At 47.5% G+C, this 15,253-nt stretch overlaps 1 protein-coding gene across 1 annotated transcript in view; it reads left to right on the forward strand.

Moving 5' to 3' along the window:
• Window positions 1-10,484, forward strand: part of Myl4 (myosin light chain 4) — a 41,363-nt gene extending 30,879 nt beyond the window's left edge. Inside the window, exons 3-8 of the mRNA XM_036198059.1 lie at window positions 2,999-3,026; window positions 7,688-7,837; window positions 8,078-8,251; window positions 8,686-8,763; window positions 9,484-9,529; window positions 10,393-10,484. Of these exons, the coding sequence (XP_036053952.1) occupies window positions 2,999-3,026; window positions 7,688-7,837; window positions 8,078-8,251; window positions 8,686-8,763; window positions 9,484-9,512 (459 nt within the window). The 3' untranslated portion in view covers window positions 9,513-9,529; window positions 10,393-10,484. The remainder of the gene's footprint in view (window positions 1-2,998; window positions 3,027-7,687; window positions 7,838-8,077; window positions 8,252-8,685; window positions 8,764-9,483; window positions 9,530-10,392) is intronic.
• The last annotated feature ends 4,769 nt before the right edge of the window (window positions 10,485-15,253 follow it).

Consider the following 15,253-nt stretch of genomic DNA (forward strand, 5'->3'; position numbering starts at 1 on the left):
AGACCACCCCCGATTAGCCTAGCAGAATCCAAAATGGTGGCAGGTGCAACCAACCAGCCAGCTTTTGTAAAACATAGTGTGGGGCAACCATAGTGAAGCCAAGATTGGCCTTTACCTAAAGTGGAATATGAATATATCTTTTACAACTTATTATTTTATCCTCTGTGTATGGATGTTTTACCTACATGCATGTCTGTGTAACACATACACACAGTGCCTATGGAGGCCAGAAGAGGGCATTGGATCCTTCAGAACTGGAGTTACAGATTGGGAGATGCCATGTGAGTGCTGGGGATCACATCTTAGTTCTCTGGAAAAACAGCTCGTACTCTTGACTGCAGAATTCTCTTTCCAGCCCTGAGAGGTGGAACATGCTTATGAGAAATAGACACATAATGGGAACTAGTGGCACATCTGGGAATGGGTGTGAGCAGCCAGGGAGGAAGCTTGTGTGCTGGGGCATGGGAGGCTCCACTCACAAATATACTCTTGGGAAGGGAGGTAGAGAAGATGAGAGCAGCCTGGGGACCTTCTCTTTTTCTCCCCCTTACACTGATGGGCCACTCTTTTGTGGCCCTGGCCTGCGTGGCTCACTCCTGGCTGAGACCTCTCTAACTTGGTGAGGGAGCTGGGCCTGCTTTGCTTTCTTTAGTCTCCCAGTTTTATGTCCCACTTCATCGTGTTCTCTTCACCTGGCTGATAACAGCCCTCTCTCTGGAGCTGGTGTGAGCCCTGGTGGCTGACCTAGTCATTTTAGGCCTCCCAGCAATCTGGCCCAGCTGCTGAAGGAATGAGCCGGGAAGGGCTGGGCCTGGGAAGGAGGGGGTCAGAAGCTTCTAGAAAGGAGCCGTTTGAAAACTGGACACCAGATTGGGAGAGGTCAAGTGGCTCCTGGTATGAAGAGCTATTAATATCGGGTCTGGAGTGGTACCCTACCCCCCCCCCGGGGGGGGGCAGGGGAATCTCACAGGGTGAGGCTGGGGTGATGAGGTGCCCAAGACAAGCTTCTGTAACACACAGGCAGAGACCCTGAACCCAAGGCTCTAACTGTGTGGGCCTCCATAATCTTCAGGATCGAGTTCACTGAAGACACTTCCTACAATACTGTGCCAAGGGGTTGAGACCCTGTTAGCCCCACCAGGCGTTTATTAGGATTGATCTGTCAAAGGGATGAAGGAGCCCCATGCCTGCTTGTAGGGCTCCTTGTGGGGAAACAGAGTATCGGAAATCCCCGATAGTCCCCGGAGGCTTTCTGCATCATCTGTCTTTCCTGAAAGCTGAAGGTCTGTGTCCCCAGGAGCCTTTATTTCTGATTTGTCACCTGGTGCTTGTTGTCGGGACGACAGCTGCCCCGTGGCGTCAGATGACCACGATCCCCTTTCATCTCTCACTTCCCTCCACTCAGGCGCCTCTCCTGATTTCCTTTAAACAGGAGAAAGGGAGAAGGAAGTCAGTGTCACTCATGAGAGTCCTTCTCCGTTCACACAGCACCCAGAGTCTGTCTGGTTTATAAGATCCCCTGACTGAAGTGAGAGCAGACGTAAACCTGAGCCCACTGCGTCACGATGACCACGGGGGCAGGCTGACTGCTTCTTTCACAGGTCTGTTCTGGGGCAAAAAAGCATCGCAAAGCAAGACAAGCTTTGTCTTTCCCTCAGAGAGTTAGTGTAGACCTTGCTTTTCCTCATGGCCGGGTGGAGGATGCTTTTCTTTTCTCATTTACCTCCACACTTTGCAAAACCACTCCTGGCCACAGTTCCCTGGCTGAGCCCCTGCCAGTTCTAGAGAAGAGGTAGGGTGGGCATGGAATGCCCCAGGGGTGGCACCCAGCACCATTAAGGGAGGACCAGGGTAGAGTGGAGTGGGGAAGGTCGTCATCAAAATGACATCCAAGGTTGTTAGAGTGCTGACTCATACTTTGTCATCTTAGTTCATTTTTCAGAACGTCCCACCCAGGTACTCTGTACTCAGAGTTGCACAACCGTGTGTGTTCGGGGTGGGCACCCCAAATCCATTTCTTCATTCAACACAGTATTTTTGAGTACCTACTATATACCAAACACTTTAGTGATAATATCATCCAGGGTGGGTGGGGGCAGGGGCAGGGACCTGGTTTTAATGAGACAGGCCCAGATAAGCAGTGGCAGAGTCCAGGCATCTGTAACTTACTAGAGTGCCTAGGAGGAAGGTGGTGTGGGACCGTGGAAGGGAAAGCTTCATTTGGTGAGGTTCGAGCCATCTCAGAATGAGCAACAGTGAGCACTCAAAGTCACAGGAGGCAGATCTAGTCAGGGTAGTGTGAACCTGGGGTGACAGCTCATCCAGGGCTGTCTAGGACTACAAGGAATTTATTGTTGGCCGAAAGGATTATAATGCAGGTCACCATAGGTTCTGGAACTGTGTAGATAGATAACTTCTCTTTATTTTTTCCTCTTGATGGCATTTTTTAAAAAGATTTATTTATGGCTATGAGTGTCTTGTCTGCATGTATGTATGTATACCATGTGCCTGTCTGTCGAAGAGAGCATTGGAACTCTTGGCACTGGAGTTGCAGATGGTTGTGAGCTGTCATGTAGGTGCTAGGAACTGGCTGCTTTTCCAGAGGTCCTGAGTTCAATTCCCAGCACCCACACCGTGGCTCACAACCACTTATAATGGGATCTGGTGCCCCCTTCTGGCCTGCAGCACAGGTGTACACACAGGCAGGACACTGTGTACATAATAAATAAATAAACAGATAAATAAATAAATAGCAATAGTGACTCTTAAGTGTGGAACCTTTGCAGCAGCTCCTTTCACTTGCCTTCTTGGTTTTGAGGGAGCTTTGAAGGCTGCGTTATTTCCTACATCTCCAGCTTTGGCCCATTCATCAGGAGACTGGTTTATACTCTGTCCAGGGTCCTTCCCTCTCCATCAGTGGCCTGCTGGAGGTGACCAGACTTCCTTTTGGAAGCCGTTAGCAGTGCCTGCCCTCACTCCTGTGTTTCCTTCCCTACAGATAGACTTCAGTGCCGACCAGATCGAAGGTGAGTGTGAACAACCCTGTGTTCTCTTGTGCTTTCCAGAGAAGGAGTAGTGGTCCTTTGTTGTAACAGTAGTTATTATCATCCCAGCAGGCCTGCTAGTACATTCTTAGGCACTTTATATGGATCAAGTCACTTTCTTCTTCAAACAATCCTATGAGGTGTAGTAGCTATCACTGCTCCCATGTTACAGGTAGTAAAAATGAGGCTTAGAGAATTTGAATGTCTTGTCCATGCTCACATAGTTGGTAGAGGTGGATCCAGGATTCAGATTTGAGTATCTTATTCTAGACCTTTATTTTCCGCTGTCCTTTCAGAGTGCTTGAGATAAAGCTGATGCTCAGTATCAAGTGTGCTGATGTCTTTACCTCTCCTCTATCCCCCCTAATCTGTCAAGACATCTGGATGTTGTAAACAGAGGTGGAGCTTTCTGACCCTTATGCTTGATTATACCCAGCAATTGCTTCCCAAATTACCACTCCGAGGCTTATATTAATTATAAAAGCTTGGCTGATGGCTCAGGCTTATTACTAGCTAGCTCTTACATTTAACTCAACCCACACTATTTATTTATTTATTCATTCATTCATTTATTTATTTATTTTGCATACAGTGTTCTGCCTGTGTGTACACCTGTACTGCAGGCCAGAAGAGGGCTACCAGATCCCATTATAAGTGGTTGTTGGGAACTGAACTCAGGACCTCTGGAAGAGCAGCCAGTGCATTTAACCTCTGAGCCATCTCTCCAGCCCCCATATTTCTTAACTATGCTTTGCCATGTGGTACGTGGCATGTTACCTCATTTTCTACATGTCTTGCTTCCTTGGTGGCTGGCTGTCATCTCTCTGACTCTGCTCTCCTTCTTCTTCCCATCATTCTCAGTTTGGCTTTCCCACCTACCTTCCTGCCTCGCTACCAACCAATCAGTGTTTTATTAAACCAGTTCAAGTGACAACTTTTTACAGTGTACAAGAGGACTATTTCCCAGCAGGAAGTCCTTCTCTCTGTTCTTGATGCTGGAACACTCTTTAGCTTATGGGCACTCCCTCCTTCATCATGAAGTAGGTCTGCAACATGCCCATCCTCCCTGGTGGCAGAGCCAGTGGTGACTTGCAGGTACACTAGTCCATCTGTGGTCTCTGTCACCAAATCTTCTCATTTTCAATAGAGACAATTTATATTTTCTCAATCTTATATAAAGTGTCAGTAAATGTAACTTTAGGATAAATCTCAAGGGGTTGGAGAGATGGCTCAGTGGTTACAAGTGTGTACTGTTCTTGCAGAGGATCTGAGTTTATGTCCCAGAGCAGTTCACAACCACCTGTAACTTCAGCTCCTGCACTCATATGCACCCCCCATGCACACATAATTAAAAATAAAATAAACCTTAAAAGAAGAGAAAGCTTGGGACTTCTGATATGTGGATGTACTTAAATAATCAGAGAGATTCATGTTGTTTCCATTTGGTGGGCATTAGCATCTTTTCTCCAAGTGGCCTTCTTAGCGCTAGGTGAAAGCATGCCTGCATTTAGGTTGTAAGATTAATAATAGTTCTTGTCAATTTCCCTCTAAGAAAGTGGTATCAGTTTACTCACACAGAACATGAGAACTGGCACATGTGTTTTGGACCTGTGACAGGAATCTTTTTCTGTCATACACCGTGGAGACTCACTGTTGGATAACAGTTTGGTAGACACTGTGAAATTCTTAGTGCTTTCTAGTTAACACATGTGTCTGTAGCTATGTCAGCCCCACCGCACCAGCGAGGACTGGAAACTCACTCAATAACCAGAGTTTCCCATTTCCCAAGAGAAATCATGGCCGAAAGCTCACCAAGACAGCTGGTTGAGTTCTACTCTTCCTGAAGTTTTCAGGTTGGGGGTTTAGCTCTTTGTAACCTTTCACACCCTGACTCTGAAGCCACTTCTCTTCATTGTAGACAGATGGTTCCTGTCCCAACCTCCCGGGCCCAAATAAACACACAGAGGCTTATATGAATTATAAATGCTTGGCCAATAGCTCAGGCTTATTACTAACTAGCTCTTAGAGTTTAAGTTAACCCTATTCCTTATTTACACTCTGCCACATAGCTGTTCATCTCCTACGCCCTCTGTATCTGGAAGCCTACTCTCTGACTCTGCCCTTCTTCTTCCCAGAATTTTCTTAGTCTGGCTCTGGAGCTTAATCTCTTCCTGCCCAGCTATCAGCCAATCAACTTTTTATTCATAGTATAGAAAAGAATTGTTACACAGCACTTTATGTTGGATTACAAAGGTTTCTTCTTTAAGTTTCATCCCTGTTGTCTCTCCATGTGCTTTTTGGTGAAGCTGTGGCTACTGGTGAGTGATTTTCTTTCTTTCTTTTTCTTAAGATAGGGTCTTAATTAATCCAGCCTGGCTGCAAATTCACTTTTAACTGATGATGGCCTTGAACTTCTGATTCTCCTGCCTCCACCTCCCAAGTGCTGGGGCTATAAGTGCGTATGACCACACCTGGTTTATGGGGTGTTGGGGATTGAACCCAGGACTTCACCCACGCTAGGCAAGCTCTCTACTGACTGAGCCACATCCCCAGCCCCAGCCTATGGTTTTGCTATGTTATGAAGAGAAGAACATTCTTTGGGAATCAGGAGACTATTTTATTGTCACCAGCTCTTCCACTATGAGCCATAAGGTGTTGTTCACCCCTTCTTCTTCCAAGTTCATTGTATTTTTGTGTGCATGCATATGCACTCATGGAGGCCAGAAGCAGACATCAGATCTCTTAGAGCTGGGTTTACAGGCTTTTGTGAGCTGCCTGATGTGGGTGTTGGGTTTTAAACCTTGGTTGATAGAGCATTAAGTGCTCTTAACCACTGAGCCATCTCTCCAGCCCTGTAGTCACTTTTACAAAAATTAATTTTCTTTTATTCAAAGTGAGGATATTTGGTTCTGTTCAGTTCTGAAATTTTGTGACTATTCAGCATCTTGTCTACATCTACCCTTCATCTATCTGGAGCTAGTTACCACATTGTTCTAAGCTTTGTATTTTCTAGGTGCTATGGCTCCAATTTCCTTATTACACCTCCCCCATAGGAAGCTCCTACTGTTGGCTTCTCTGATCCCTTGCCAGATTTGCATAACCTTCTAGAACAGGGCTTCCACCATGAGGCTCTTTGTCTCATGAGGCAGCTACCTCATTACTGCAGTGTGTTGCCACTTGATATGGCAGCCAGCTCCTGTACCAATGGCTAGCCATAATTTTAAACCTTGGTGTTTTCACGTGTCTACTGGGATCCCCAGCAGGAAGAATTGTATGTATGTATTAAATCTGGGGTACTCTGCTTTGACTGTGGAATAATTTGTAAGTAATTCATATACAGCCTTTAAGGAACCAAGCAGTTCTAAAGTACCTGGAAAGGATTAAAGGCAGCGCCCCCCTCCTGCCCCTCTCAAGTAACTCAGCATTCTTCTTTGGTTCATGCTGCTGACCTGCTTTACGCCGTAGGAACTAGCTTCCAGCAGATGACTTCTCTTCTCCCACCAGATTTGCACATTCTAGGACAGGGCTTCCACCGAAGCTCTTTGCTGCTCCATCAGTGACAGCAGTCTGCTGTCACCTGTGGTTGTCCACGCCATTGTCCACAGCATGAGGGGACTTAAGTGCCACTGCCAGTTCATATTATTTTAATAAAGTAATTGAATCCAAATTGGTGGAGAATTAGCCAGACACATCTATAATCCTGGCTCTTGGGAGGTGGAGGCAGGGGGATCAGGAGCACCAGGTTATCCTCTGCTACTTAGCACATTTGGGGTCAACCAGGACTACGTGAGACCTTGTCTCACAGAATCAAAAGCAAACAAACCAATGAAGAGTTAAGGCTATTTACAGAGGGCCCAGGGGTGTCTTCCTTTGGCTTTGCCCCTTAGATGCCTGCTCTGCAAACTTCAAGGTTCCAGGTCTTTCTTGTACTGAGCTAGCCCCAGAGGCCGAGGACAAGAGAGGCACCTTGGTCTGTTCCCTACCTCTGTGAGTCACACCTTTGGCACAATTGGTGCTCCCACCAGCCACACATGCAGGTGAACATTGTGTCCTCAGTTAAACCTAAGACCTACAAAAGTGTCAGTGGCTTTTTACCAAAAGCTACCAGTGGCTCAGTGGTTCAGTGGCAGGCCTGGTGTGGTCTGACTATGGCCCCAATGTCACTTTGTCTGGCTCTGGAGCTCTTGCAGTTGGGAACAGGCGGTCCTGATAATAGCTGCCTTTGGAATAGGTCTTATCACTTTGCAAACTGTGTCCACATCCTGCCACCTCCCAGGACACTCAGTGACAGGGATAATGGGCAGAGCAGGAGGGAGCTGAGACCCAGCCTGGCTTTCCTACTCTCCTAGGCAGAGCCAAACTGAAAATCTGGAAAGCCTCATTCCTGGCAAGGACAAGATGTGGGGTGAGGAGAAATAGGGAACAAGCCAATCCTTTAACTGACTGGGAGAAGGGACCCCGAGATAAGTCATGGGGTCCCCAGGTGACTTTGCTTATCAGAAGATGGGGTAAAAGCAGTTCCGGGACAGCCTGGAACAGTGAGTGCCTCCAGGGAACTGCTCTCCTTTAGCTACTCCAGTGAGGAAGCCACAGCCACCGCCTTCTCCCGTGGCAGGGGGCTGTAGCTGGGTGTCTCTCCGCAGAGTTCAAAGAGGCCTTTTCATTGTTTGACCGAACTCCAACTGGAGAGATGAAGATCACCTATGGGCAGTGTGGGGACGTGCTGCGGGCCCTGGGCCAGAACCCCACCAATGCCGAGGTGCTGCGTGTTTTGGGCAAACCCAAGCCTGAAGGTTAGTGTTGGATTGATGTTTAGATATTTCAGCACCCATACAGGACGGTCTAATAACTGGACCCAATGCAGAGTTCCAAGGACACCAGTTTTTTTTCCAATTCTGTTGGCCATCCCTGTGACTCTGCCTGTCACATGAAGCCCTGGGTGGTGTCAGGGCTGGGAAGAGGCCTCTTGGCCCTCTCCTCCCCTGCGCATTACTTAAGTGGTGTTCTCTGTCTGCCCTCATGCCCTTTGGAAGAGATGAATTCCAAGACACTGGACTTCGAGATGTTCCTGCCCATCCTGCAGCACATCTCCCGCAACAAGGAGCAAGGCACCTATGAGGACTTCGTGGAGGGGCTTCGGGTCTTCGACAAAGAGAGCAATGGCACGGTCATGGGGGCGGAGCTTCGGCACGTCCTTGCTACTCTGGGTACGTCAGCAGAGATGAAAACTGCGTGAAAGTAGCCGAAGGATAAGAGGGGCCAAGTGGCGTCCGACGGGCTGTATCTAAGGGTCCCTGTATCTGGCAAACCCTAGTCCAGGGCCTCTTTCCCTGGTAGCTATGGGAACCCCTCACCCCATCTGCCCCAGGAACTGGGTTTGCTCAGCAAGTACTGGGGGCTGGGAGAGGAGAACAGCTGGCAGAGAAGGGGTTACTCTGGGGCTGCCGTGGTCTCGGGGCCTCTTTCCTTACCACGGTTACTGCTGTGCTCTGAGATAGTGATCCCATCTCGCAGAGCTTTTGCTGAGGCTTGGCACTAACCATTTCTCAGATCCAGGGTGGGCTTTCAGCCTTATGAGGGCTTCTGTTTTCCTTCCCGTCCTCTGTCACTTGTTGTTATGACCCCCTTCCCACACCCCCAGGAGAGAAGATGAGTGAGGCGGAGGTGGAGCAGCTGTTGTCTGGGCAGGAGGACGCCAATGGTTGCATCAATTACGAAGGTACGGTTCTTCTTTGCTTCCCAGGGTGCCCCGGGTAAGATCGGTGTGGGATGGGATGGGCCAGCCCAGAGGCTGCAGGATGTGTGTCTCAGATGTGCTGTGGCAGATTCTCACTGGGTGCTGTCTTTCTCCATCCCAGGAGTGAATATCTAATATAATGGAAGGGAAATCAAAATACATCTGTATTACTATTATTGTGTGTGTATTTATGATTTCTATGTTGGTATGGGCACACATGTGTGTTCAGAGGTCAGAAGACAATTTTCAGGAAACAATAGTTCCTTCTATCACTGGTTCCTGGGGACTGGACTCAGGTCATTAGGGTTTTGTGACAAGACTTTTACCCAACTGACCCATCTCATTGGCCCAGGACCTTGACAGCTCTGGGATAATTCATCTATGTGACTTGGATCAAGCCACCATCTCTGAGCCTCAGAGAGGGGGTGGGCATGCTGATGCCTTTCGTAAGTTGTGAGGATCTATAGTGTAGTGATGGTGTAGTAGTTCATGTCACCTGTCTAAGGTCAGCACAGAGGGGACACACAGCAGAGTTCAAATCTCTTCCCTCTTCTGCCTTCTCTGCAAACCCTCTTGGAAGAGAATTCCCACCTGCAGAAAGGGCATGACAAGGTTGGAAGTGTGGGCGACAGGAAGCGGTGCAGAGGAGGGAAGAGCTCCAAGGGGGACTCTGTATGGCTGAATCTCAATTTCTTTCCTTAGCCTTTGTCAAGCACATCATGTCCGGGTAAAGCCAGATTTCTCCAGGGTGAGTTCTGCCTCTTCCTCAAGGTCCTTTCTGGGCTCAAAGGGGTTTATAAATATACCACATGCCCTAGAAGTCTTCTGTGCCAGGTCTGTGCAGCCAAGATAGGGCAGCCTGGGACTGCCTGCTTGTGCGGGTTCTAGCCACATGTCTCTCCTGCCCAACATCTTGCCCCCTCATCTTTTGCCTGGTCTTAGTCAGCATTTCTATTGCTGGGGTAAACACCATGATCAAATGCAGCCTGGGAAGGAAAGGGTTTATTCCATCACTGAGAGAAGTCAGGGCAGGAACTCAATGTGCAGAAACCTGGAGGCAGGAACTGAAGCAAAGGCCATGGAGGAACAGTGCCCACTGGCTTGCTCCTCATGGCTTGCTCAGCCTGCTTTCTTACATAGTTCAGGGGTGTCCAGAGGTGGCACTTCCCCAAGTGGACTGGGACTTTGCACATTAATCATTAGTCAAAAAAACAAACAAACAACAACAACAACAACAACAAAACCCTACTGACTTGCCTACAGGCACTCTGATGGAGGCATTTTCTCAACTTAGGTTCTTCTTCTCAGATAACTCAGGTTGGCAAAACAACAACAACAACAACAACAACAATAACAATAACAACCCCCCAAACAAACAAACAGCCAACCAGGACATGCCCTGTTTTTATCTTTACTGTTATGTCCTCTTGCCTCTCACAGCACAGGCTCCTGGGTATGACAAAGCCTCACTCCAAGTTGAAATCCCCACCTTTGCCTCTTTACTTCAAACCCTTGGTGTAGGGTCCTCCCAAGTGACATTGGATTGTGATAAGGGCATGGGATGTGGCAGGGTAACATGCTCTCTTTATCTAGCACTTTTTTTTTTTCCAGGTGCTTGGCCCTGAGTGAGCAAGGGAGAAGGGAGAGACCCATGGTGGCTGTCACAGAGTCTTGGACTCACACCCCGTCACAGCTCTATAACCTCTCAGACCTACAACCCTCCCTGTAAATAAAGAGTCCAACACTGAGTCTCACCAGTCCCTGGGCTGCTTTTTAAAACCTATGAATGGAGTTAATTTGTGTGTGCATGTGATAATGTCACTGAGGCCTCGTGTTCTTGAGAAGTGAGTTGGATCTGGGAACAGAGAGACTAGGATAGAAGGCCAAGGATCTAGGAAGAGTGGCATCAATCACATGAGGGGGAGGCCTTTGAAGGGCCTGCAGCTTGAGGACACTGGGGTCTCACCTCCACAGAGCCCTGGCTCCACTCTGTCACCCTTAGGCAGAAGGTGGGAAAAGGGACACCCGGGACTGTCAGGATCCCTCACAGAGTCCTAGCTTCACATACCTGTGATCCCAGTGGTGGAGAGGTGGAGGCAGGAAGATCAGATCATGTTGAGCTACACAGTGAGTTTGAGACCAGCCTGGGCTACATGTAGCCATGGGCTACAGCCTGCTTCAAAAGAAAATGTTAAAAGTCAACACTTGCTTAGTATGTATAATTACCTTAGATCCCCAGCACTTTAAAAATTTGATTAAACACTTAGAATACAGACTCCAGCATGATAACCATTTTTCAGTCAATTCAGTAGTTGTCTTAGTTATTGCTTCTATTGCTGTGAAGAGACACCATGACCACAGCAATTCTTATAAAGGAAAACATTGAATGGGCTGGCTTACAGTTTCAGAGGTTTAATCCATTATCATCATGGTGGGACACGGTAGTGTGTAGGCAGATATGGTGTTGGAATAGAGAGTCCTACATCTTGACTCACAGGCAACAAGAAATGATCTGTCTCACTAGGTGTGACTTGAGCATATATGAGACCTCAAAGCCTGCCTCCGTAGTGACACACTTCCTCCAACAAAGCCACACCTCCTAATAGTGCCACTCCCTATAGGTTTATAGGGGCCAATTACATTCAAACTACCACAGTAGAGTTAAGAATATTCAAACTGTGGGGCTAAAGAGATGACTCAGTGGTCAAGAACTTTCTGCTCATCAAGAATTTGGTTCCCAGCCCCCATATCCAGACATTCACAACCACTTGTAACTCCAGCTCCAGGGGATCCAATGTCATCTTCTACCTTCTGAGGATATGCTCTCGCGCGCGCGCGCACACACACACACACACACACACACACACACACACACACACATTTGTGAGTTTGGGGCTAGCTTGGGCTACATAGTTCCAGGACAACCAGGTCTACAGGACAACCCTGTTACAAAAACAAAACAAAACCCCCCAAAACCCTAAACCAACCCAAAAGGAAACAAATATTTAAAACCTTTAAAAACCAAACAGCAACAAACAATAACCAGCCAAACAAACAAACCAGACAAGAGATGGAAGAGCATTCACTTTTCTCTTTCCCAGTGAGATCCAGGGCTGGTGGCATCATATCCCACAGGAACTCAAGTCCCTTCTACATGGTCTCCTCATGTGTGAGCTGTCTGGTGATCTAAGATGACTACTGCTTCTCTGCCATTTTGTCCACTGAGGAGAGTTCAGGAGCATTTCCTTCTCAGTTAAGGTCTTCAGGAACTGGCAAGATCAATACATCACCTTTGTGATACTGGGGCCTCATTTATGTGAAGACAGAAGAAACTCCTGTCCTTTTACCTCAATGGGGGAGACATAAGGAAGGCTCTGGCCTGGGACCCATCGTATGGATTGACAGGAAGTGATGGGTCACAGGGCAGCTGCTGTGAGGAGGGAAGAACGGCTGAGCGTGTCCATAAGGCCAAGCTCTCTGCCACCCAGGTCTAAGATGATAAACAAAGTTCTCACTTCAGGTTTCCACGGAGCTGTCTGCTCCCTGAGAGGAAGGGCAACTTTATGGGAATGTCCCCTTATCAAAACACCATTAATGTCACATCAATAACAACAGCAACAGAAATGTCCAAATGCTTTTGGGTTGGTGACGTGGTTGACGTTAATCTGTAGTCACACAGGAAGGGAGTCTCAATGAGGGGTTGTCTAGATTAGTTTGGCCTGTGGACTTGTCTGGATTCTCTTGATTGCATTAACTGAGGTGTGCTGACTGTGGGTGGCACCATTCCCCAGGTAGAGAATTCTGGATTGTGTAAGAGTGGAGGAAGCCAGCAGAAGGCAACTTGACAAGCATATCATGTCCGTTTAGCGCAACCACAGCTGTAGCATCCTCTCTAGGGCCTGTGATCTCCCCAGCCATGGACTTTGGGCCAGGTTTATAGTAACAGATGTCTTCTTGTGGAGCGGGTCTCAGACTCGTTATTATTGCACAGGGAGCACACCTTTCCTGGTGACCAGTGGGATAGCAGAATTAAAATTATTCTAACCTTTCAAGATCTGAGTCAAGCTTGGCCCTTCCCTGTTCTTTCCCTCCACTGTCATAAACACTCCCCTTAAAAACTGAGGTCTCAGCTTATTCTCCTGTACAGAGTCACTAGGTTGAGAGCTGAAGATGTCAGAACTAGAGACCTTTTTGGTTTCTAGAGTCACATAATCCTGAAGGCAGTGTTTTATCACAGTGCCACCATGTGTTTGGTTGGCATCCTGCAAAAACTCTGGTTACTGGGGCATTTAAGGTAGCCATGTGTTGGTAATGGCTGGAGGTGCCATGTCCAGTTCTTACCACTAGATGGCGGAATTGCAACAGTGTGCCTCCATGAGGAGCCCCAAGTATGACACAAAGTTCATAGCCTGGGCTGGCAGAAATTTCAGAAGTCATTTAGCTAATCTTTGGGCATTTATACACATGGAGATCTTGTTTATTTTAAAAGAAGCACAGCAATTAGTTAGCCTGCAAGCTTCATTACAAGGTTTTGCAATGAGGGTCATAGAGAGGACATTGTGGTGGAAATACGGATTCCCGGCAAGACCCAGTTTGACTCCTAAATCATGAACCCACTTTGCCTTAGTTCCATAGCTTGCAAGGTAAGAGGGTAGGTAATTACACTTAATTAATTAATTGTGTGTGTGTGTGTGTGTGTGTGTGTGTGTGTGTGTGTGTGTGCGCGCGCGCTGTGGGTGTCAGATTCCCCTGGATCTGGAGTTACAGGTAGTTGTGAGCCATCTGACATAGCTGCAGGGAACTGAACTCAGGAAGACAAGCAAACACTCTTAACTGATGAGCTGTTTGGCCTTCCTTCTACCTTATTTTTTTTGAGGCTGGGTCTCTCTCTGAACCCGGAGCCCACTGATTAGATGAAGAGTGAGCTCCAGGGATCCCTATCTCTCCCTACCTAGTACAGCAGGCATCACAGAGTGTGCTGTCTAGTTATATGTCAACTTGACACAAGCTAGAGCCGTCAGAGAGTTGGGAGCCTCAATTGCCTCCATATGGCTGGCCTACAGTCAAGCCTGTAGGGCATTTTCTTAATTAGTGATTGATGTGGGAGGGCCTAGCCCATTGTGGGTGGTGCTATCCCTGGGCTGGTGGTCCTGGATACTACAAGAAAGCAGGCTGAGCAAGCTGTGAGGAGCAAGCCAGTAAGCAGCACTCCTCCATGGCTTCTGCATCAGCTCCTGCTTCCAAGTTCCTGTCCTGACTTCCTCCAATGACGGACTGCAATGTGGAAGTGTAAACCAAATAAACCCTTTCCTCCCCAACTTGCTTTTGGTCATGGCGTTTCATCACAGCAATAATAACCCTAACTAGGACACAGAGGTAGCCTGCTGAATATGTCTTTGGATGTAGACCCTAGTGATCTGAACTCAGCTCCTCATGCTTGAGTTGGATAAAAATAATCTAATGTATATGTGCTTTGAATCTTAAGTGGTGAGAGACACTCATTAAAAAAACTAATTATGAATGCACACTAGTAGATTCTTCAGGAAACAAAGCCACTCATGGCTTTTCCTTCTACGAATTTATACTCTACCCAAAGGAAACTAATATACATGTAGAAGTACAGCTATGCTAGAAGACAGAAGAGAGTGTTTCTAAGGATTAAGGGAGGAATGAGGGCCAGAGCAACAAGAGATCAGAGGAGGAGAAGAAAAAAGAGAAAGGGGAGGAAGAGGAGGAGGAGGAAGAGGAGAAGCAAGAGGAAGAGGAGGAGGAAGAGGAGGAGGAGGAGGAAGAGGAGGAAGAGGAGGAGCAAGAGGAAGAGGAGGAGGAAGAGGAAGAGGAGAAGGAGGAAAAGGAGGAGGAGGAAGAGGAGGAGGAAGAGGAGGAGGAGGAAGAGGAGGAAGAGGAGGAGCAAGAGGAAGAGGAGGAGCAAGAGGAAGAGGAGGAGGAAGAGGAGGAGGAGGAAGAGGAGGAGGAGGAAGAGGAGGAGGAGGAAGAGGAGGGCGTCATGAAATAGGTGTGGCAAACATAGACACGGATGGTGATAATCGCTTCTGTCTCAGCTCCAGAAGGCTGAAGTGGGAGACCAGTTGGGCAATTTAGTTGGCAAGATGCTGTCTGAAAAAGAAGTAAAAACAAACGAACAAACAAACAAAAACCCAAATCAGGCATGGTAGTCATCCCTTGTAATCCCAACACTCTGGAAACAGGGACAGGAGTTCAGAGGTTCAAGGTCACCCTTGGCTACATAGTAAGTTCCAGGTTAATCTGAGCCATATGAAATACCATCTCAAAACAAACAAACAAATAAAACAGATAAATAAATAAACAATAGAACCCAGCAGTAAACTACCTGCCTAGAATGCACATCACCCTAGGTTCAAGCCTAATTTTTTTGTTTTATTTTTTAAAACGAGAACTGCATGCATCGCCTTGGATTTTAAGATTTGGTTAAAAAGAGATGACAGTGAGA

The sequence above is a fragment of the Onychomys torridus genome, chromosome 8 (genome assembly GCF_903995425.1).
Source record: "Onychomys torridus chromosome 8, mOncTor1.1, whole genome shotgun sequence".
Taxonomy (NCBI): Eukaryota; Metazoa; Chordata; class Mammalia; order Rodentia; family Cricetidae; genus Onychomys; species Onychomys torridus.